At 34.6% G+C, this 25,700-nt stretch overlaps 1 protein-coding gene across 4 annotated transcripts in view; it reads right to left on the minus strand.

The window, feature by feature from the left end:
• CDH19 (cadherin 19) overlaps nucleotides 1-25,700 on the minus strand; it is a 112,072-nt gene that overhangs the window by 34,863 nt on the left and 51,509 nt on the right. For 3 of the 4 annotated variants that reach the window (XM_021530887.3, XM_077784509.1, XM_077784514.1), the window contains exon 2: nucleotides 2,468-2,694. In XM_021530887.3, the coding sequence (XP_021386562.2) occupies nucleotides 2,468-2,665 (198 nt within the window). In that variant the 5' untranslated portion in view covers nucleotides 2,666-2,694. Of the gene's footprint in view, nucleotides 1-2,467; nucleotides 2,695-10,805; nucleotides 10,942-25,700 lie in introns of all 4 variants that reach the window. The other variant, XM_077784511.1, reaches the window with a different exon arrangement.

Genomic DNA, 25,700 nt, shown 5'->3' on the forward strand with positions numbered 1-25,700 from the left:
ATTTTTCTTTTAGAACAAAAAAATATCAAACTCTCTAAGAGCCTGGATACTAATTGAAAAATCCAAAGGTAAAAAAAAATTATTCAACTTGCTTGTCTTATGAAGCAACATGTTTAAAATGCAAATAATATGCCTAAATGTTGACTTTAATTATCTCACTGTTTTGCTTATGTTTATTGACCCTAAAGGTCACTGTAAAATGTGAGGTCATAGGACAGGAAACTAACATTTCCCTGTCAGATCTGCTCAAATATTTTGTACTAAATTCTGAAGTTGCAAAAATAGGTTTAACTTTTCTTTGGAAGAATGCCTATGCCTTTTAAGATTTTCATTATGCATAATTGTCTGCATGCATCAGATGGATAATTTATTCAGAATGTGACTGGGACACTGCTCTGAGATATGAGGAACAGTTTTGAGTTCCTACTGTGAGTTCTGTAAAGGTATTTAATGCCTAAAATATTCAGAGTTAATTATTCTTGCCAGTGCAAAAGACAGAATTTTCAAGTCTTAGGGAGTTTAGAACCATTTAAAATATGAACAACTTAAATATTTTTAACACAAGTAGTTGTGTGCTAAACATGGACCATGATACCCCCTTTATAAGTGGTCTGGTCAAACTCATTTTAACACCATCCAAATTTAGCATCTAATTAAGGGGCAGCGCAGATTCTTTGTTACCCATAAATCTTGGTTTCCTTATCATATAACCCAGGACATGGGAGAAGTAACCTATATCTAGATCTTTAAACTAACATGGGGTTCAGATATGACCACAGAGTGTATCAAACCCTTAGGGTCTGGGAGCATGCCTTTTTGACTGGCTGCTAAGACATAGCCTGTGTTTAGCAATTTCACTCAAAATCATTTATCTACAAAAGATTTCATGACCATGAACATGTTAAATGTGAGGTCCCTTACAGATGACATTTGCTGAGAAAGAATAGCAAAGGTTCTAAGTTTACTTGTTTTTTTTTTTTTTAGGCTGGGAACAAAATAAATGGTCTTACAATTGTAAATGAGAACTGAGAACAAGTATTTTATACTCATCCTTGTGTATCTGCCATTGCAGTGCTTATAGATACATTTATTTTTTTCTTAATCTTGATAATGGAAAAGAAGTCATGAGTCTATGTTAAATGAAATTTGAAAATTTAGTTCTGACTGAAAAAAGATTTTTATATGGAATAGTGATTTAAAAACAGAGACTGTCTACCTTTATATTTTCGTTGATGCAGTTTTCTTCAGGGCCTTAATTACTAAAAATTCATGTGTTGATCATAGACTACCACTTCATTTGCTGAAAGCAGCGCATATTCTACTCAATAAAAAGACACAAGTAAATATGTCTTATTAGACAATGGTTTCACTGCAATACATTAACAATAATCTTCAATAAAATCCCCAGTTAACCTGTGAGAAATAAAAAGGTGAGATCATGAAAATACATGACATTTATGAAGCTTCTTTGCAGGAAATACTTTCCAATGTATTGGAAAAGTAATAATAATTGTTTAAAAAATAGTATGCCTTCACTTGTTCTTTCAGAAGTGAGACATCACACTTCCATAGTAACTACTTTGAAAGGGCAGTGAAAAAGTAATTAATGAATTTTGAGCACTTCACCCTTTGGGCCCAATTAAATTTTAGTGCTAGTTAATTAGCAGTTAAACTTATTTTAGTTCATTCATCTAAAAAGGGCCTTAAAGAAAAGAATAGCAGATCTCAAGATTAAAATTACTCCTAGTGATACAAAAATAAATAATAATAATAAATATAATAATAACGATAAGCAGAGAGAGAAGAGGGCAGATAAACCCTCATTAAGACAATTATCTTACAGCACATTTTTAAAAGAGGGTGAAAAATAATTGGTCGTTGTGCTAAACCTACGCTAATCTAATGAACCATGCAGATTCCTGTAGTTTCTCAGTGGTTAAAAGGATTTAGTATTAATCAGCTTCATTAAAAATTAATGAGGGGTAAATCAGCTGCTACTTAGTGTAACAGAAAATCAAGCAAAATGCTGTTTGTAAACTACACTACACTCAGTATGGCTGCAGTGCCAAAAATAGCACAAGCAAATTGCCAGATGTAGATAAATGAGTCCTTAACTTCCACTCAGAAGGAAGAAAGGAACTTTTCAACTTTATACCTTCATCTGCTGTATGTGGAACTAGTTTTAATAACAGCATGCATGTGGAGTTTCCTTGGCAGCAATTCTCAGTGAAGGAAGGTGCTTGGTACTGTCATGGCCTACAGCTCTCAGACTCCTCTGTCCTTGAGAAAGGTCACAGGAAAGGAGAGGTGTAGTACTGCCTTATTAGAGCTTCCAGATCTCCTCTTTCTATGTTTCTTGCTATTTCCACATCACTGGAGATATTTGGCTTTCCAAGTCAGGGTAGAAGCTGCTACTCAGCATGCTAAATCTACCTTTATACTGTCCTTGAATCATTACTTATCATACCTGTCCAATATACACAGGATCTGGTGAAATCTGTTCCTCAGTTACAAAAAGAGGTTCCCACAGCCAGCTACGTTTCACTCTTCGAACTGGTGTGAAAGACTGAACTGTGTTTTGAGCACTGGAGTTCTGCGTGCTGAGAGAACAAGGCCAAAGTTGAACCAGCATCACCATGAGACGTAGCAATACAGAGGAATTCATGCTGAACCGTTCTTTCAATCAGTCCTAATCTGTGAAAGAGGAAAAAAATAGAAAAATCTTTCACAAAGCATCGCTTTTGTCTTTCTACTTCTATATATTGATTCTGTGCTAATGTAAGAGGTGATTTGTAGTGTTAAAAATCTCCTCCTCTCCCCAACAGTAAAAAGCTGAAATGAAGTCTGCTTCTTATTAAAATTTTAATAAGAAATTTTCAAAAGACCTTTCAGAGTCTCTAAAATGAAAGTCAAGTGCTTAACTGTTCTTTATGAATATCCTACAGAGGGATATATTATGCAAAAAAAAAAAAAAAAAAAAAAGAAAACAATCCTTCAATTAATTCATCTTTCAAATTAAGCTGGATAATTGTATTGTGTAGCCTAGGAATAATTTGATTGGAATAATTGTATGTTTCTGCTTAGACAGGGCTCATTTTGAGCTGCAGTCACAAAACTGCCTGAAGGGTGAATATCTAGTCTTAGTAGTCCTGATGTCTGACAGCTGAAACAGTGGTGCAGATATTTTTTTAACCTCTTCTTACCCACTTTCCCAGCTCAAAAAATGCCTGCAAAAATGTTAAAGGTGATAGGGTACCATGAAGAAGCAGCAAAAATTTACAATTTTCTCCTTCCCAGCTAAACAGTTACATGGAAAAGGCAGAGTGTTTAGTGAATTCTTTGTCTGTGCCTTTGTCACAGGTGATTCACCAAGGGGTCCTCACAGCCCTGAGCTGGAGAACCATGACTGCAGCAATGATCAACTCCCAGTTCTTTAAGATTCTGAAGTTGTGCAGGAACTGCTGCTCCAGCTGGATCCCTAAAAATCTATAGGGCCTGATGGGATTCATCTGAGAATCCTCAAAGAGCTGCTGATGTCATTCAAAACATCTCTCAATGATTTTTGAGTGGTCTTGGGAACCCAGAGGAGATCCCAGCTGACTGGATCTCCTATTTTTCAAGAACAGCATAAATGAGAATCCCAGATACTACAGGATTGTCAGTCTCACTTCAGTGCCTTATCAAGTTATGGAGAATGTTATTTTGGGAGGTGTTGAAAAACATTGGGAAGACAACACAGTAATTGGTCACAACCAGCATGGCTTTATGATAGGAAAGTACTGCTTATCAAATCTGTTTTACTTCTATGACATGGTATCTCACTTAATTGATCAGTGGAAGCCTGTTGATGTAATCTTTCTGGGTTTTAGCAAAGCTTTCAATACTTTCTCTCACAGGATCCTTCTAGAAAAAATTTTCAGCATACAGCTGGATAAACACAGTATGGGTTGGTGTTGGCTGAACAACTTGCTCATGTGTTGGGCACAAAGTTACAGTGAATGGGGTGACATCAAACTGGGAACTGGTCACTAGTGGTATTACACAGGACTCCATGCTCAGTCCTGTATTCTTCAACATCTTTATGACTTTCATGCAGAACTGGAAGGAATATTAAGCAAGTATGCAAATGATATAACATTGGGAGGAGCCTTTGAAGGCAGTCAGACCTTGAAGAGAAAACTCAAAAAATTAGGGGACTGGGCAATCACCAATTGTATGATCTTCAACAAGGGAAAGTGTACCTGGGTTGAGGCAACACTGGATGTACGTACAGACTGGGGAATGGGATGCTGGAAAGCAGTGCCACAGGAAAGGATCCAGGGGTCCTGGTCACTGAGCCAGCAGTGCCCTGGCAGCCAGGACGGCCAACGCTGTACTGGGGAGCATCAGGCACAGCATGGCCAGCTGGGCAAGAGAGGGGATTGTCCTGCTCTGCTCTGAGCTGGGGCAGCCTCACCTTGAATATTGCATACAGCTTTGGGTGCCACAATATAGGAAAGACATTAAGCTGCTTGAGAGCATCTGAAAAAGGGCCACGAGGATGGTGAAGGGGCTTGAGAGGAAACTGTATGAGCAGAGACTGAGGTCACTTGATCTGTTCAGCCTGGAGAAGAGGAGACTCAGAGGAGACCTCATTGAAGTTACAACTTCCTTGTGAGAGGAAGAGGATGGGCAGACACTGATCTTGTCTTTGTAGTGACCAGTGACAGGTTCCAAGGGAATGGCCTGAAATTGTGTCAGGGGAGGCTTAAATTGGATATTAGGAAAAGTCTTATCACCTAGAGAGTGGTTGGAGACTGCCGCAGGCTCCCCAGGGAAGTGGTTAGAGCACCAAGCCCATAGACAGGATTCAAGAAGCATTTTGATGATGATTTTGGGTACGGCTGTTACTCTTGGGATGGTTCTATGCAGTGCTAAAAGTTGGACTCAGTGATGCTTGTGGGTCCCTTCCAACTCAACATGTCCTGTGATTCTATTAATTAGAAGTTGTCTTAACAGATTTACCACCTCTAACATTATTTTCTCCAATTAAACTGACAAAGGACAAATGTATCTTAAAAGTTGTATCTTTCTGTAACTACTTTCATTTCTACTATGCATACTTTCAGAAAATGAAGGGTTTTCACAAACTGTAAGCTGTTACTGACTTTTCAGTGATTTTTGGCACAATGAAGGAAATTTTTAATATAATTCTATGCTCAGTTAAGAATTATATTTATATAATTCTATAAATATAGAATTATATTTAAAATTCTTATTCTTTTGCCTTATTCTATGAGGCAAAAAGAAAAATTTTGAAAATACCTGCCCATTTGGCAATGGCATTAGCCATTATTTTCAAGGCTTTAGCATTGAAGAATAGCATTTCCTATGAAGGACAAGTCTGGTTTATAAATTTGTGGTGCACTAGTAGTTTGAAAAACACACTGAAAAAAAATTGGATTAATTTATCTTAAACCTGAAAAATCCATGGCTTTTAGCTGTTCAGGATAAAATATGAGTCTATGTATTTTAAATTCATGAAGTATTAATGATTTAAATACCCATACTAATCCAAAGGGAAATGCCGTAATTGCTAAAAAAAACCCAGATAGATAATACAGAAAACTATTTCTTTCCTTACAGCAACTTTATATGATGTTGGACAACAGTTTGTTAAAATGTAATCTGCAGCGATGGATAAGAGAGAGGAGTTTTAAAAGTCAAATAGAAGCACTTAGACTAAAGTGTACATTCCAATTTCTTCACATTTTATGGTTTTTGACTGTGAAGCTGCAACAGAGTAAGACAAGATTTGAATAGAAAGAATGTGACTTGGGTACCCTCCTTTTGCAGTTTCCTGTAGAAAACTTATTTTCCCATGGCAGCAAGAATAATATTTGTGACATGGAATAAAGTCCATAAAAACCCAATGTGGCTCTGAAATAAGGTTAAGTGAGGTTTAGAATGCCTAAAGACCTTGGACAGTCTCTATGCTATGGATGTACTCAGTGCTGAGCAGAATCTGCACACAAAGTAACCTTGAAAAGGAGCATTCATTTCATTTCAGCACATTGCGAAGGACAGACTACTCAAACAACAAAAGCTGAACAGTCAAGGAGACCTTTTTGAGGAACCACAGAAAAATGTATTTCAATCACTGTTTATATCTGAAGAGAGGTGTTCAGTCTCGGCAATAGCAACTACTTCTGGCTAGGAATTTTTTTGTTGTTTTAGATGCTTTTTCTGGCATTTTCCACATTATTCAACAAAATATCTCAGGGTTGTGGGGCAGTACTTCATGCAGAGTGAATGTCATAAAAACAGTCATTATCAAATTTGTCTGAAGACACTATATTGACAACAACATAATGAGGGTGCAGAATATGCCTATGCTGGTCTGCTGTTGGCCATCTTCTTGCAGTGTACTCAGCAGTTGCCTATGAACAGCATAAAGCATGCAATTAATGTTTTGGAGCATTTTGGTGTCTCCTTTTTACTCATTTATGTTATGATCCTGTGTTACATGGAATTAAACATCACATCTTGGATGAATTGGAACAAGTAAATATTTTTAGATTCTCATAGACTGCACACACTGTTAGTATATAAGAAGACTAACCTGAAAATTCATATGGTAGGCAAATTCCTTTAAAAACAAAGTTATTTAATGGAATTGAGATCTATATGAGTGTCTGATTTTCTCTCCTCTGCTATAGCAAACATTCTAAATTTGCCTTTACTTTCAGGACCTTTCAAAGCCTATTTGCTTCTGATATCTTCCTACCCATTTGGCATTGAGACACTGCCTCCAGCTTCTGGCCAGCGTGTATTGCCATTTTTTATAGTCCAATTTTAGTCCTTGTGAAAAAATCACTTTCTTTCTCTTCCACTGATTGTAGCTCAGTCTCAGAAGTCAGTTTAATAAAATTTCCAGAAAGTAGTTTCTTATTCTTTCATCATTTTCTGTCTTTTCTTTAAAAAAATCTAAACTTCAGTATTACCTACTTAAAAGAAAAAATAAATATAAAAAGGCTCACACTGTTTAAGATGATTCTGTGCTGAGACTGCTGCCTATCACTTTGTCTAGTATTGCCTCATTATTCCCTTTTATTTTCCTGTCTTTCCCTATCCATCAGTTGTCTGTTGTTTTACACTCATTTGCTATCGTCTTTGTAAATATAATGCCCTTGTACTCTGTGTTATAATTATAGTATGCAGCAGAAGGGAGGATTAGTTAAAGCACTAAGCTTTTATTGTATGCACTAATAGATAATTTTTTAATAGAATAGTTTCTCATTGAAAAAAAAAAAAAGGCAAATATATTTTCAGAGTTGAGCAAATGATCTATCACTAAAAATTTCCCAAGAGGAAGAAAGGAATGGAAACCATTGTTCTGCTCCTGTCCTTTTGGAAGTATGTTTCCAGTTTTTCTCACATGCAGTGAGTTGCAATAATAAAGTCTGATAATAACAGAATAATGAGAATATCTATTGCAGTTGTAATATGTGGGCTGCAGCTTTTAAAGTTTATATACCAACATCTTCCTTTCATACCCAAGGAAAACCACAAATTCCCTGTAGACTAGAAACAGATTTACATTCTTGGAACAAAGTTGATGAGTCCTTTTGAAAGTTTATTTTGGAATCTTCAACCAGTGACATCCTGTCTCCATTTGAAACTGGATGTTATTTTAGGTGTGCCAGTAGTTTGACTTGGTTCTGAGTTCCCTTTGTTTCAATTTTTCTTTTAAATTGTTATTGTGTAATTACATTATAAAATAATACATGCTACTGCCTAGCATTGCAAGAAAAACAATAGGAAGAAGCAGATGTCTATAAAAGACTACTTCTGGGATACAGTGAAGTTATATGTTTGTTGGTGGACAAAATAAAAGACTAAAGCTGGAGACTAACATCTTTCTAAAGCATTAAAAAAAAAATCCAAAGAGCAGGTTAGAGTGCAGGTGGTGAAAAATTCTGTTCCAGTTCTCTAAGTTGAAGAATAAGGAACAACCAGCTTACTTTTGTAGCAAACATCCCATAATTTTATATAAGTAAAGCCTTTTAGTTGGGAGGTAGCAAAACACTGAAATAGGGTAACAAGGGATGTGATAGATATTCTTAAGTAGAGACCATTAGGACCATCTCCTATACATGTTTGGTGCTACAATTTTGAAACTGACTCCTGAGAAGAACAAATCTCTCTGTCCTTGAATGTAGTCAGCCAAAAAAATGTTAAAAACTCAGACTGAAATACATAATACATTCCTTTTGTGAAATTTGGTGCTGTCTTTGCTTGATTTAATAGCGTCAAACAAACAAGAGGACTAATACATGTAAGCCAATCTAATTCATTAATATGCAGCTTCTGAAACATTTCTTATCTCAAGAACAGCCTTAACATGATGTTGTTTCAGTTGCGTGTTCTGCTTTATGCCTTGGTTTTATTATGATGGTAGTGAAATTTGTTTCCCTTGTATGTTGCTATCTTTAATTTTCACTTAATAGGATAAAGAAGAAAGGGAATGTGCAACTAACCCCTACAGATTACCATGTTATAAAAAGCTTAAAGGAATAAAAAACTTCATATTTCTTCCCTACAGACTTGTCCATTTGTTCTATGTCTACTGGCTATTCATCCCAATTGCATTTAATGTGGTTGAATACTGATGATCCTAGTGTATCATAAGTGCTCTATATTCTTTCCAGAAAACACTAGATATGGATTTATTTTCATTGACTAGTTTAGGTCTTGCACAATATGTCTTTGATACATAGACTATATTACTTCTGCAATTCTCAGAGAATCAGTAATACATAACATATATATCTTGACTATTTTAATTAATGCATATATTTTGCGGGTTCGCTTTTTTGTTTTTTGGGTTTATAATCTCTACATAACAATTATAAAATATTCTGGCACGTGTAAAGTACTGGGCTTAATTCTATTCTTGCTACTTCTTACCATTGTTGAATTTCAGATAGAGTAGAATAATAATTTTTACAGGTTTGGTTTGTTAAACCTCTGCTTTATCTTTTTCATGTATCTAATCTGTGATGTGGTCTTTTGCAATCAGTACCAAGATGTTTTTTAAAGTAAGTTTTCAATGCTTCTCTTATTTCAACTATTTTATTTGGAGACATTAGAATAAGGCATATTAAACTCCTTAGGAATAAATGTGGTACACCTAACTCCATAACTAATTACGCTGGAAGTCACTATTGTGACAGTAATGTTTAGCTAAGCAAATAATAAAGCAGCAGTGAAGAGAAAGTACTAAAATTTACAAGAATTTTATTTTGCAATTTGAACTTAATTTTTACTAAATACAGTCACACTTACCATTTACCGTACACACATATTTTGTGAGTGACTAAGTGATTAATTGATTTTTGTGACTGGGTAAAACTGATGCCAGTCCTGCTGTAGCTTAAGGCACCTTTTCCACAAGCCTCTCAACTTATATTTATCTGCCGGAATGCTTTTCTTTATAGTTGTCTAGTTTAGCTGTTACTTTCATTGAGTCTAAATATTTCAATTTCATATATTTTGACCTTCTTGTCTTTCACATATTTTTTTTCTTAAAATAAATTTGGACTGCTTTATCTAACAAGTATTCTGAATTTAATTATATTGTGCTTATCAGAACTTAACATCTAAATGCAATATTCTCTTCAGTCAATTAATTAGAGATATAAAAAAAATATTTTTAGTCTACTGCAAAACTAGCTGCTTTAAAAAAGCTACTACTTAAGTTGAGAGGTATTTTCTTTAATGCACATCTTGACATGACATTTGACCAAATTATGTTGACTAGTAGTGCATATTAACACAGTATGGCTGCATGTGTCTCCACCAGTCACCCAGAACTTCACTTACATGGAGAGCAATTACTTAGATATTATGAATATATTTAAATTTCACTTTATTCTAATTGGCACATTATTTTCTTGATTTTGAAAATATACCATTGTGTCTTTAAGGAAGGCCTTCAAACTATTATATAGAATTAGTAGTGTAATTATCTGTCAGATATACATGAACAAAATAGCTTAGAGAAAGGAATTTTTTACTTGATTAGTGCCTTTAAGGCTATATATTTTAATCAGTGTAGAACAGACTCACTAGAAATCATGTCATTCTTAGTGTTTTATATATATTAACAGAGTATATTAACACATCCCCCATATTTTACTACAATATCTGTTCCACTGTACAAAAAGCCCAAATGCCATTTTGGATGACAAAACTCTGAGCCTTCAAAGCATGACAAACAGTAGATAAATTTCTGTCTCTACTAAATATTCAAAACAACTTTTTCAGTGTATCTATTTCTCAATATCCTATGTCTTCCATTAAAAACTTATGACAACTCTAGGCAAATGTAGCAGATTTGTTCAAAATGAGGGGAAGGGGGGCTGAGGTGAAGGATGAGATTTCTGCAGTGAGTAACAAAATGAGAGGTAGATCTGTTACTTGTTAAGCTCACAAGTCAAAGAGAAATATACAGAGGGTGTGGTGGCACACTCTATGTTCTACAATGTCATTCTTCAGTATCATTGGTGGCTCTCATTTTCTTAGTGGAAAACTCTTTATATTAATCACCAATAGACATGAGTAAACCAATGTTGAGAAACAACTCTAATTCAAGTTGGTGACTATTGGTAGTATTTTATTCCATTTTAACTTTGGCATATAAAACTAGCTTTGCAGTACCTATTTCCTAATGACCATGAGCATACATGATGATGTAACCAGTCTCTTGCATTTTTCAACTCTGACCCACCAGTATTTTTAGAACCAATTAATTGATTGCTAACCTGTAAGTTTGCTGAAGATATATGTAGCTGGCACCAGATCAATATTTCTGTGTGTGGTGCAACATTATTGTGTTTGGCTTAGAGGCTTACTTCCACTCATTGCTGTGATCCTGTGAACAAAGGTTCTCATGAATCTCTGAAACACATGATTATGAAAACACAAAATCATTATTTTATTCTCTGTTATCATTCATATAACATAGAGCTGGAAGCACAGCCTCAAACATTTCAGAAGGCAGGAGACCCAAGTCTTGTCATTGCAATTTTTTTGAGATCCTTTAGAAAGAACCTGGAAAAGATGACTCAACCCACCTAAAAATCTCTAGGGACAAAGAAAGTCACCCACACCATTCCCACCAGCAAAATAGAATGCGTGTGTGTAAGGATAAGTTTCTGTTGGGCAGGTCTCTGTCAGACAGCTTTTGCTCTGCAAAGGTGAACTCTTAAAGTGCTGATGAAGGCAGACACTGCATAGGGACTGAGCCAGAGACAAGCCAATGTTTCTGTAAACTTCCTCTGTCAGTGTTTGTTTTACTGTTTTTAAGATAATATTAAAATTAAATGTGCAACATCAGAAAGTAATCAAGTAATTATTTGGAGTCTACTGACATCCCGCAAAGGAACCAGCAGGTATCATCAGGAACATCAAACTGACACACAACAGATGCAATTAAACCTTTGAAATTGCTTCCTGGTTGATGTGGCACCTTGTGTTCTACTGAAAGCATGGCTTTTCCACGTTATTAACTGAGGTATGAAGTTATTTGATTAATAATTCCATAGACAAGACACAGAGATATTCCTACTTCAATTTCTTTGTGGGGAAGAAAATAGAAGCAGGAGGAATACCTGTGTCTCTTTTCTAAACATCGGTAAATTGGTGTTACATTTTGTTCTTTTTCAGGGACTTTCTGCTATACAGCTAAATGCTACTTCAGTCCAGATGCTTCGTAGCTAAAGAAAAATTGAAAAGCTTACCTTAGAACTTAACTTTATGAAAAATTATGTTCATTCTCTGTATTAATTCAATAGCTTCATCATATAAATTTGATTTGATAAATAGATGCTGAGAGGTTAAAAGATCCAGTTATGCCAGTACATGTGGTTGTGGTATACCGCACTGTCTACACTAAAAATAAGCAAGCATTTAGTTTTAATGGTAGCTTTCCTTAACTAGGACAATTATTTATTTCTAAAATAGTCTGCACTATAGAATATTACTATTAATCCCATGTATTTTAGCATAAATATTTTGCTGCTTTAAAAAGACTAGCACGTGTACACAGTAAAAACAGAAATTCTTGCCTTCTGGCATTTGTCTTTTATTGTAGGCAAGTAGCAAATCCAATTACAAGATGTTTGATTCACTGGGCAAATCCTACTGGAACATTTTTGGCTCTGCAGGATACCACTCAGTACTGAAGAACCACTTGTCAGAATAATGATGTAAAGGACCTCATTCTGTGATTCCCACTTGAATCTGTTTGCCAAATGATTTTCAGGATGGCACTTCACTAAATGCTCCAAAACTCTCTGTAGGATTTAGGTTCTTTTAATCTCTTTAATTCATAATTATTCTTTGCATACATTTAAGCTAATAATGCAGTGAACTCACCTTTTCCATGGTTTTGGAGATTTTATTTCACTAAATATGAGATAAAAAGAAGCTTTGATATTTAATTTAAGAGAATGCTTTTTACTAGAATTTGACTTAACTTCTGGGTTTGGTTTTAGAGTTAGTTTTCCACATAAGATGAGACAAATCAGAAACACCCTGAAATAAAATCATCCAGTATATGCCAATGTAAAACCAGAATACTTATATTTGAGGAAATCTATCAGGATGCGTACATAAAGGAAATAAATATTGCAGACAGCAGTTCCTTTCAAGCAGTTTAGGAAACCATATATTTACTTTAAAAAAAGATAAAAGAAAAATAAAGAAAGGGGAAAAAATTTAAACAGTTTTTGTTAACTTAATTTGTTCTCTGTTTATTAATAAAACATATAAGGTAAATAGAGGCAAGAACAATTACTTTTAATGACATGTAGAGTGTTCATTATAAGCTAGAAATTCTGCTCAGATATGTAATCCAGCTACTAAATTTAAAGGTGCAATTTAAATTCATGGACAGAAAAGGTCCATCCACCACCACTGTGGAAGTCAGCTGGAAAAATGCTGAAAGAATGCACCTTCCTCAGAGAGTCTGTAGTTGCATGAGATAGGAAAGGATAGAATTTGCCTGGTTTTTGAAAGAGACAACACATTGAAAGGTATGCATATTTTTCAGAATTGTGAGTAAGAGAGATAAAAAATATCTAACTGAAAAAATTCCTAAAAATAGAATATATTTCCTTGTCTTTTTATTCTCTTAATATAGTGCTCTGTTGATGAATCTTCCCTTATCTCCTGCAGTGAAAGATAAGGGAGATCCTCCATTTCTGTTTTGTTTAGATCTCAATGATCTGAGGCTTGTCTCTCCCTTACATCTGATTTCAATATTTCACTGTTCTACTTTACTACCAAGAATGTATATTTTCTTCAATCTTTCTCTTCACTCTTTCAATTGCATTGAAGGCTGATATCCTTTTATAACCTCTAATATATCAAAAAGATTTTAATTCAATGAAGTCCTTATTTCATTCAATTAAATGTTGTAAGCATTTTACAGCTCTGAGTTAGTCAGAACATTATAGGAACAGGGCAGTATGTCATCCAGGCAACAAAAAAGGTGTACAATAAGTTTCATAGAAAAATATTTTAAAAAGGATTTATTTTCTTTTCTGTTATGTTTCAAAGTGTGGAATAAAAATTTTCAGAGAGAGTCCAACAAAGCCCATCAGATTTGCAAACTGCTTTTTTAAAAAATTAAATAATACTTTATGAGAGTCATAAATATAGAAAATTGTGAAAATGGAAGGAAGTTTCAAGCTATTGATATTACATGCTCTAAAAATTCTGGTATTAAAAGCTATTCTTAAAGGATATATGTGAATTTAGATATTTCTGACATAGCATCAAGATATACTACCAGGTTAATCAAAAAATAACATTTAAGTTCCCTGGGATTTCACTCTCCATAGTCAAGTTGCCTTGTGATATCTCAGCATAATTTTTATCCGTTACTTGCATGCTTACCCCCAGAATTTCTTTTATTACCTTGCTACTCATGCAACTCTTCCTATAAAAAGGGGGCAAAATAGTCCTTAAAATGAATCAAAATATGATATCTTTGGATATTATTATTAATTATTAATTCCTTTTGGCTGAAAATCCACTAATAAGGAACTAATAAACATCACTAGTCTATGTGTTGAAATTTGCCTTTTGAAAAGTCATTGTTCAGGTTTCACTCTGTTTTTGGGTGAGTTCTGTAAGGTATCAATGTAAGAAAGCTGTTGAAACATTTCTGCTATTATTTTGTGCCTTGAACACCCACATATGCTGTCTTTTCAACACACTTTTATCACAGATCTTTATATTCTGGTCATTCTTCAAGTTTTTACTTGTTTCAGAGGGGTAAAGACAAAAAAAAAAAAAAATTGTTATAGCCATGGCAAATTGGATTAAAAATTCCCGATGGCTGAAGACTTCAGAATAAACCTCAAAACTCAGATGATGTTAATTCAGTTAATTGTTATCGTTAGTTGTCAAGATTACTTAGGTTCTGGGCTAGTGTTCTTGATAGAAGAAAGCCTGACACTGAGATCTCCTTGATTCTGGAAAAAATATTGTTTTTTATTTCTCCTTTTTTTTTTTTTTTTTTTTGGTTCTTTTTTTTTAAACTTTTCATTAATTTCTTTCCTTTTACAACCACTTTTTACCTTACTAAAACATAATTCTTCTTCTTTCTAGGCTACATTGTTGACTCCTTTCTCACTAAGCTGAGGCACTGAATGTTCCACCCCAATTGTTTTCCTTTCTTAATTTAAAAACATTTCCTGTTTGCACCTCAGATTAATGAATTACCTATTCACCTATCACTTCTGTCCCTGCTGCTGTAGGTCATCTGCAATAACAATTTATTGCATCCTTTTTTCTCTTTATAATCTTTGTGTGCCATTTTCCACTTGTTACCTGTGTGACCCTCTGTTGCTTCTCTGCTCCATGTTATCTCTCAAACAGACCTCTCCATGCAGATTTCTTTTGATATATTACTTCATAGAAGCCTATTATAAAAAATTATATTGTTGAACCAAAGTCCCTGTGTGTCATTCAGAGGGTAATTTTGCCAATTTCAAGAGCTCTTACATACTTTGTAGCCTTAGCTTTTGTATTGCCAACTGAGAAGGTAGCCTATGAACTTTATGTATTATCAGAGTATTGAAGTGCACAATCGGACTCAACATTTTTACATTTCATCACCTACTTTTTCTTTCAATTTAAGAAGCTTCTTAAGCCAAGAAGCAAGTAGAGGAGACAGCTAGAAACAGAAGGAAAGTAATTCCTGTCTAGGATGACTTTAATAGAGTAGGAATCACGGTGAATGGTAATTGACAAGAAGTGAGATACTGGAAGAATGAGATGTTTGAAATGCAAGACCTCATTCTCACACAGTGATTAGGCAAGACAGGAGCCATACATGGACTAAGACCTGCATCAGAAAGGGACACCAAGTGCACTGAGCTGGGGGATTTTCAGTCCACAGGAGACACTGAGAGGACAATTTCCCTCCTGGTCAGTACACAGATCTGTTGAGCAGGGCTTTGGAAAAGACCAGACAAGTCCTTTGCATGTTCCAGTTTTCTCTGCAGTTCTAAAAACCATACTAAGCTGAAATCTGTAGATATGTCCAGCATAGCTCAACTGAAGTTATTCAGAAATATTATGGGATATTTTTTTTGTCTGGTCATCTGATATATTTATTAGTTGTTGAAATTCAGTGAAAGAAAGACGTGTCTGGGAGAAACCAGCAGAGCACTCTGTTATGTATGAAATACTCTCAGTTGTTTCAAAAAACCAATAAAGGCTGGAGCTGGTGTTGTGACATCAGTGAGGTGCACTGTGTGGTCAACTAGTGTCTCCAAAACAAAGGAGGTAAGAGAAAGGATTAAGAAAACTATAGAAATTATTGTTATCAGATCTTGATAATGAAGTGGCCCAAGACATTTTACTTCAAGAAGTTGTGCAGTAAAGAAAGGAGCAGGGATTGTGGAAAAGATAATCTGAGAAGATTTCAAAGAGCCATGAAATGCTGTATTGACATGTAGAAGGCAGAAGGTATGGGAGTTTAATTAAGTTGCAAATAGCCAATTTGTTCAATAATTATGCATGTTAAAGAAAGCTAACAGCTTCAGGATAAGAATGAGTAAAGGTGAAATATTAATTTCCTGAGAAAAAATTCTGGATAAAGAAACAGAGTAAAAATGTAGATTTTTTTTTTTTTAAGGTAGCAATGTAAACATTAAAAAAACTCAAAAAACTGAAAACAAAAAAAAAAAAAACCTGGGAAACCTACCAATACCAAACTAAATGAAATTTAAAAATATATTAAGAGTAAAATTGACTTTATACAACTAATTTAATATCATTATCTCTATTGATTTTCTTAAGTAGAAGAGACTGTATAAAAATCAATTATTCACCTTGCAAACTTGCCTATAAAAATTAGAGACTTATGGTTCTAATTTGGCAAAATATGACGAGGACTATTTCTGCCAGACAGTTACCACTTTTTATTGGTAACTTTTATATGACTCTGTAAATTAAAACAGCAACTCATGGAGAAGAGCAGAAAGGAAAAGCATGGATTGGAATTTGTATCTCTCACTGCTTTAATTACTAGGTTTGTAAGACACATGGGGGAATTTCCTCTGGGAAATAATGTTTTAATAAAATCTCAAGACAGGAGATATGACACCTCTTCATCAATGCACACATGTATTTCTTAAAAGAGATGTGCAAGGCTTTAGGTACTTCTTTTAAAGTTAATCCCTTCACAGAGATGCATGGAAATAAGTATTGAAGAAATAGTGCTTCAGGGTTCATTAATGAGTGGATACTTTTCAAGCCTCTTGAAAACCACTTCTTGGCCCTGGACATGGGCATCAACATTCCTGCTTTGTAGAGTTTTCCTTACCTTCATCAGGCTATGGAGCTTTATTTGGTTCCTGTGAAGCCAATTAGATAACTTCAATGCATATAAATGTATGAAGATGCATGAACTTTCAGAGATATAGTGATTCACTAAATCATAATTTGCCCCCAAAATAAGTTCTTATAAAAGAAATTACTGTAATAGTTTTTATGGATAGCTCACTATTTAAAAGCAACTTCATCTACATAATTTTCCTTCTTTCAGGAGTCTGTCTGTGTTTCTGACTTTAATTCATTGCAAGCCAACAGAAACTGGGAAGTCCATGAAGTTGCCATAGTAACTCAATGGAAAAAGACATAATTCCCTAGTTTATATAAGACAGAACTCATATCCTGCAGGTAGTAATGGGCTTAAATTATTTAGGTCTAAAAAGTCAATGGATTCTATATTTAATAAATAAGTGTCAGTTCCTTAGTTAGTGAAAAATGAGCTTTGATTGCCCCATGCTGTATCAAAACTATTTGTGTGTGGGCTATTAAGCCAATCAAAAAGCCAAGTGGCATGAAAAGGAAGAGGAACCTGGATGTGGTGAAAGTAGTTTTTTCCATGTTAAGAGAGGCTATGAGTTATGCTATTAGCGTATTAAGAATTTATTTTGAAAAAAATCCCTCTAACTGAGCAGTTAAGGTTCATAAAGGCCATGTAGATTTAACAGAAAAAGATGATGGCACAGTTGGAATTTTTCAATCTAGTGAAAACAATGGGACTGGCATCAATTGTTATTTACGGTTCACAAATGTAATTTGCAGTAACAGTGCTGAGGTAACAAAATGTGGTACAGCAAAACTGAAGAAGTCTGTTGAAAGATGTGTTATGAATCACATAATTTTGTCATGGGCAGCAAGTTTTACTGAGGGGCACTACATCATTTTGGATTAAGAGTATGGAATAATCAACAATTGGGCTGGGTTGTGTCAAGATGGATGTGGAAAAAAATAATGAAAGAAACTATATATTTGCTTACTCCAGACAATTTCTTGCTTCTCAGCTTCCTGATCACAAACTGAAAATCTTTTACCTAAAATTGATTTGAGATCACCCACTAACAGAACAATAACAGATTTCTTTTTTTTCTGTCTGTTTAATTTTGCCCTCCTTCCCTACACCTTCTTCTTTATGCCATATTTAGTGACTGGGTAGAGTGAAATCATAAACCAGGCCTGCTGCAATGCAAATTTCCTAAATAGCATTGGTAAATATAAATATAATAAACATTCTTTGGGACCATTGCACTAATAAATGTGTAGAGATATTTTAATCATTGAGTCTACCAATAACTTCAAGAGTCTTAAAAAAAATTCTATATAATTTAATTCCCTTGCGTAATGAATTCTGTAGGTCTTTTTCATGAGGTTCCTGAATTAATGAGTTATTTATTTTAATCTTGTAAGTGAAAAAAAAAAAAAAACAGCTCATGGGGGAATTACTACTACAGCTTTATTTCATTTTATGTTGCTTTATTTATTCTTTTCTGGTATTTTAATTTATATTCCAGATTTCAATAAGATATTGAGCCTGAAAATCTACCATGCACATTTAATTTGAAGAGCAGATTGACATTTGTATTTCTTCTGGGATGGGAGCTAATCATACAATCATATTTTATCCTTGTATTTACATTTTTTTGTCATTCCAGCTATCTCCTAACATTCCAGTGTCTTGGGTCCTTTCACAGTTTTTTGCTCAAGACTTGTAAACTGTAGATAAATGACATGAAATGCAACATGGCATGAAAAACTATTCAGACAAATAAAAAGACTGTTACCTGCAATCAAAGAAAACAGGGAGCAGCTAGACATGCCACTATCATAAATTTCTTTGTTTCTCCATATTATAACAGGAGGCTTTGTTTTTTTTGTGATTTTTGTTCAGGAAGTTCTCATGAATTGTGAGATGCCATAGGCAGTTGCCTTAATGATAAGTTTTCTTTCATCTCCCTTTTCCAACCTCCACTGCTATTCAACACACTGTTGAATTATTAGGGGTCTCTTACAGAAAATATCCTCTAATTCTGAACATTTAACATATATATATGAGTTTGGGTTTCCTTTGGCCATGTGCTTTTGGTATTTTTTTCTCTCAAAAAAATTTTTTTTTCTGTTACGGAGCATATGAACTTCACATTTTATGTGCTATAGCCTAGTAAGCCTTCCACTGTAAGCATTAATTTTAACAAAATTATCTGTCCTCTGGACACTCAGAATTACAAGACCACTCAGGAACCTAGTGTCTAATTCATCACTTTCCATCATATATGTCAGTGTAATAAAAGGACGGTATTTTCAAAATACAGATATGTGCTTACATAATTTTCATTGAAACTTCATTTGGTAGTGCTTCATAATTTCACAAGGCCTTTGTTTAAATAAAAATCAGATTAAAGTATCTAGACAACTGACTGAAAATTCAAGCAGAGATAAACTGGGATTACTCCCTGGTCTCATGGTTTTGCTACAGGGAAACATGTAAACAAAAGGGCAATAAAAATATTAGTCTTGAATTTGTGCTGTTATTGCCAATTCCTGTCAGCCAGGAAAGTAAATTCTGTACATTTTCACTCTCATTTTCCTTCAAATTACTTTTGTGACCTCCTTGGCCCTAACTGAAATATGACTCCAAATATACATTGCTAATGCTGATTATGTTATTGTACTATTTCACCTTCTCTGTGCAGTATCAAAGGAGCAGAAGCAGGGACGGGATATTGGCACAGTGCTATGGAATCTTAAACACAGCACAGAAATCCCCCTCTTTGGGAAGGGGCCAGGGCCATTATCCATGCTAAGAGAGCCAGCATAGCAATGTGAAAACAAAACAAAAAATCCCCGCTGGGTAGAAAGTGTCATTTTCCAAAAAAATAAATACAAGGGTTTCAAGTTTTCTTAGTAGAACATTAAAATAAGCTCTACTCTGCAGAGTAATGAATAAATCTAGTGTGTTGATTCTACCCATTGCTGAAATGGTGTCAGGAAGGATTAGGTAAAACTAAAGGAGACAAATGTATGAAGCATTCACATACAACCTCCAAGAGTAAAGAGGCAACATGCCAGCTAGGACAGGGAATAGATAAAGGATTTTAGATCATCTGAACTTGTCTTTTGGGATGTCTTGCTATTTCCTTCTCTTGATAGACAATGAATTGTACAGAATACAAACAGCAATATTTAAAATAAGAAAATACAGAAGTACTACAGCTTAAAATTTAAATATGCTTGAACAAAACATTTTATCTTGAGAAAATGATTGAACGCTGAGCTATTTCAAGGTTGAAAATTTCAAAGTTAAGTAAATTATCTAAAATTTTCAATAGATTATTTTTCTCTGTGGAAGAGAATGAGAAAAGAAAAAATTGTCTCATAAAGATCCAGTTAGTTCATATAAAAAAAAAAAAGAGGGTAGACATTTTTTGTATGGCTCACACCACTTGATTTTTTTTCAAATATTGGTATCAAGCTGGATGCTGAACTATTTGCAGCTAGGATCAAGTAGAGACTCAATAGGCTTTGTGAAAAGGTAAACTTAAAATAAAATATGATCTATTTTCACGATTCTTGCAGAACAGTCTATTTGGAATTATAATCTTTGTGGAAACAGCTACTGATTTAATATACAGGGCACATAATTCATCTGTAATGAAAGCACTTCACCTTGAAGAGCACTTCCACTGGCTCTCAGTAGAACATTGTTCTATATTGAGAATTCAAGAGGGGAATTGTAGTTAATGGTAAATGAATTTTAAGAGCTCTCTTTTTATCCCAACAGAGGACCACGATGCTCTTCTGCAATCTTCTTAAAGAATAATTTGCAGTTCATACCTTACAGTTTAACAGCTGTTTTCAGTAGTCTGCTTTTTCCCTCTCATTACCTCAGATACCTTTGCTTCCCTCTGTCAAACCCACTTGTTCTTTCAGTGGAGAAATTGTATGTTTTGAGTTGAACAAACTATAAGGAAAAAAAGCAAAACAAAACAAAACAAAACAAAAAGCTTTTTTTTTTTTTTTTTTTTGCCAGGTTATTTACTACTTGTACCATAGAAGGTTTGAAGGAAGAAAATGTCTGATAAGGTAGGAGAGTGACTATCATGCTTATATGTTTTATGGCTTCAACTCCTTCATAAAGATGGTTTATTTTGAAGGCTAAGGTTAATCTCTTGTCCCAGGACTTTTTCTTGTACAGTGTTGAGTTTCGTGAGCATCTTTAATACAAGGTTTTAGAACTACTTCCAGCATCACTACATATAAATCCAAATGCTCATTCCTCTTCAGAATGCCTGAACAATATCACCTAAATGATGGGATTTATTTCTGCTGAGGAAGCAGAGGGATCAAAAAAACTGAAAGAAAATTGTTATTTCAAGGTAACATATTTTTTTTTATTTTAGCACATTTTCCTAAGTGAAATACATTTGACACAAAGTAGAAAGTACTTGGAGTTTAAGTCCTTTATCCATCTGATAACCAATATATTTCCTGATTTTCCTGATCTTTGACTAGGTTGAGTTCAATGGAATAAATTGAGCTCTATGGGTTGTGTTTACTGGAATCAGAAAATGGCAAAGTAATCTGAACCCATGCCAAAAACTTCCCTGCTCTAATTGTAAGCTGTTTTCTTTATCATAGATGTAGAAATGGTAGAGTTAGAGTACATTATAACTATTGGAAAACAACACATGAACATATAAACATCTATACAGAAATAGTCTAAATTTTTTTAATAGTTCAGAAGTTCAAAGTCAAAAATAGATTGCAACACTAGAGGTATTGCTTTTTTACATGCCAGTAAGATCTCTGGTGGACTATTTCTGTACATACAGGTTGTAGCCTTTAAAGAACCAAAACAAACTCCAATTTATCTTTGTAAACTAAGCAGCTTGTACGTGGTTTAATGGAAATGCTATCAGTTTACTTTTCTTTTACACATTTATATGTAACTATTTTAAATGGTAAATAGTGGTAAACTATTATTATGTATCAATAACTAGTTGCCTAGTGAAGTAGAACTGAATACCTAAAAAAATTACTGTTGAGGTATGCTCTCTTAACGTCTTTAAGGTTTTTTGTCTTCAGTGCCAGATACTTGAATTAATGTTTTTTAATACAGAAAGTTTCAATTGCATTTTATGACCATTTTTTATAAATATCTTGGTATTTAAAAATAAAAATAGTGGGGTTTCTATGTGAAAACCATGTAGTTTAGTGCCTGAGATTTTCAAAACTTGTTTTCTTCAAATTAATTTCCTCTCTTGAGAGAGAGATGTGCGAACATACACATTTAATCTTTTTTTTTTTTAATTTAACTGAGCTTTCATTAATTGTGAATTGATTTCAAACTAATCTTTATCTAACTCTTAAGCTCATGAAGCAGTGCCGGGCGAGCCGGAGAAGGCTGTGGCTGATAAAACCATCCCCCGTGGTTTGTCAGCAGCGCAGCCGTGGGCTGAGCGCCTGAGCCCTGACTGGCATCAGGGCTGGGCTGGCTCAGCATCCCTCTCATCCCCGGTTATCCCCGGATATCTCCTTCCCCAGCCCTGCGAGGCAGCGAGCCCCCGGCAGCTGCTGAGGCTGTCACCCAGGGTTCAGGCTCGCATCAAGCAATCGATGTGTCTGATGGGCAAATACCTCGCAGTGTCTTTTACAGAGATGAACTTGCTGCCACTTGACAGAGTTCCAACCTTTTACACCTATTAAGGAAGGAAACAATAATGCTGTCCTCTTCTCTCCGGGGTTTTCTGTATGCTGCCCCTGACTGTGTCCTAAATGAATCAAGAAATCAATTTGCAGCCTCTCAGCCTCAGTTAAATCAAACTTATTCACAGTTTTTGCTGAGTGAAAAACATCCCATGCTTCTCCTCAGTACCCACCGTCATTTTAACAAGATTTAGCAGAGCCTTGGCCAAAGCTACACTGTCCAAAATGTTTAGCTTTGCCTTTTTTTCCTCTTTCTAGCTTTCCTTGTTACCTTTTTAATTAATTACTTTACCTTTATTAGAATTGTTTGTACAAATTATTTCTTCTGCTACAATGATTTTCTGCTAAATACAGCTGCTAAATGAGGTATAAAATTAATTTTATCACCAGAAGAAGGGAGCATAATATGAAATAAAGTTCTTTTATTGAAAAACAGTGATTACAAGATGAAATGTTACAGTCTTTATAGTGAACTTATAGATATTATAGGCCTGGTAATAACCCAAGAATTTATCTAATTTTTTCATGCGAGTGTTTACTCTTTATGGCCTAGATTACATTTTTGCTTTTAATAATACAGAGCCTGAGGGACTCATGTTTTCTTGAGATGGCATTTATTAATGTAAACACCTGAAAGTTAAAGACTTAGTAATGTCCAATGAAGTCTTCCTAAATAGTCTATGGAAAGAGAAAAGTATCTGTGCTTAACAGCATTGTAAGAAAGGTAAGCAGCATATTGAATCTAAAACACCATCATTCTGTCCAGAGAGAATCTTGGCAATTAACCTAAGGTAATAAGTTACTTAAAGACATCTACAGGCAAGTCACAAGTTCCTCTAGCCCTTTTTTTTTAGACCATTTTTTTCCTAAATTGAGCAAAAGGAATAATGTTATCCTAAGAAGTTGGCATTTCTTTTTTTTTTTTTTTTTTCAGTATATTTAAAAATAGATAAACAAAAAACTTCAGGAAACTTTTTCTCACACATTTTAATCCCTGCTTAATGCAGCTGATCACCAGAATGTTTTTTTTCCATATGATTACTAAGATTTATGATCAATATGATCATAATGTCATAGTATTAATGGTATCATACCAACATATAAATCCTAACCGCTATGTCAAGTAGAAAGAAAAAAGCATATCTCTTTTGGATATGAGAAAACATCAAAACAAAATGAAGTTTTATTACCTCACTTTATAGTGATTTTGTCAAATATACATTAAAATTATCTCATTTTTCATGCACTAGAGGTAAATATGAGTGCAGTCTTTCACTTAAATTAATTTATTCTATTAACAATATGTTCTGTAGGATCACCTCATTTCCCTGGTTTGGCTACAGTCAGCATTGCTCCAACATAGCCAGACATAAAAAAAAGAAAGCCTACAGGCAACAATTATGAATTTCTAGAAATCTGAAGTTGCTGCCAGTGGAAGGCCACTGAAATAGTTCCAAGAGAGTTTATCTTCAGATATCCTACTGAAATAGTGTGCTTTTTACTCCCTTTGACATTTATGATTAGTAATACTCAAGAATACACTCTATCATTTTTATGATGCAACAGTTTTTGCTGTGCTGTCTAGTTTTCATTTGAAACAAAATAGGCTGAATCAGACTGTAGTAGCTCAGACTTAAACAGTATTTCTCCACTTGGAAATCAGCTATTATTCTGAAGAGGTTATCTATCAGAAAAAAAAGAAAAAAAGAAAAAAGGAATAAACAGGAAAACTACACTACAAAAACCCAATAGAGGGAAAAGCAAAAATCCATGATTTATGACAACTTAACAGTAATTCACATCTCTGAATTATTTATTTTTTGCAGTTTGTGCAATATAGGTGGCAAATGTGAATATAAATTTTTATTTCAGAGTTTCTTTGAAAGTTTCATGCATGCAACTGTACTGTACTTGTAGACACTACATTTGGGAGTAAGTTCATGCTTTCAATTTTCTTCTCTTCTGAGAGAATAATTTCATTTTGAGGGGAAATAAGCAATATTATTCACTGAAAATAACTATTTTTTAATACTTAATTATTTGGAGGTGGTTTAAGTTAGTTAATTTTAGGTTTGCTCTTTAGGGACTCAGTGTAATGGAATCTTATATTTTTTCGTTAGTGCTCCATTACTAAGAGCACACATGTCTGGGTCTTTCAGATGGTGGTGGTGGAACTAGGTCTGCCCATCAAATGAGGATCCTTCAAGATCCAGTCTTGGACTGTCACCTGAGGATGGCTCAGGTGTAAGCAGTTTGTGGTGCTGCTCTGCAGGAGCCGCCAGCAGAGGAGAAAAGCTCTGAAAATCCCAGACACAACTGCAGTCATGGGCTGGTGCAGAGTGCTGAGTGTTGGAATGGGGAATCCCTGCCAGATATCCCCCATGGGACCAGTAATTGATGGGGCTGGGGCTGCTCAGAGAATTACATGGAGGAGGCACTCCCCTCTGTCTCCCACAGAGACTGCTCTGTTGACTTGCCTGAATTTCTTCCTGGAGGGCAGCATCACTGCCACTGCCCCAGACTTCAGGCTAGAGTGGTAATGTCACTCATAAAATTTCATATAGCTCTGATTAAAATGTTCAGGTACTTGGGCCCATTTATTCTGCACACTGTGAAATTGGCCTTATGCTGTGACAGTCTTTAAGTCTAAGCTCTGTTTTTCTGCAATCTTTAAGTGGAAAATATTTTCCTTAATATGATCACTTAACAAAATAGTTGAGATAAAGAATCGAGTAAAGAAAATTACAAGTGAGGGATCAGAAAATGGGTCTAATTTTGTAACTTTTGCATGCCCCTGAAAGAGTGCATATGAAAAGCCGAGCAATCATCATGGTTTATCTCTATGTGACATTTCCAAATGATATTTATACATTTTCTGGGTCAGTCTTTTATGAAAATAGCCATGTATGCCAACTATCTGATGACCTGGCATTTGAAACCAATTCAATTTATATGTTAAATTTGATGTTAGGGGAAAACCAATACACTTAGCACATTTTCGTTCTGTAAGACTAGTTGTCGTCTTAATTTGTCTGGAAACATCTTTTTATTTTCCAGGAGTATCTCGTGAGATATAAAGTAACATAAATCATTCTAGCTCTTCTACTACT

Source organism: Lonchura striata, chromosome 1 (genome assembly GCF_046129695.1).
Source record: "Lonchura striata isolate bLonStr1 chromosome 1, bLonStr1.mat, whole genome shotgun sequence".
Classification (NCBI taxonomy): Eukaryota; Metazoa; Chordata; class Aves; order Passeriformes; family Estrildidae; genus Lonchura; species Lonchura striata.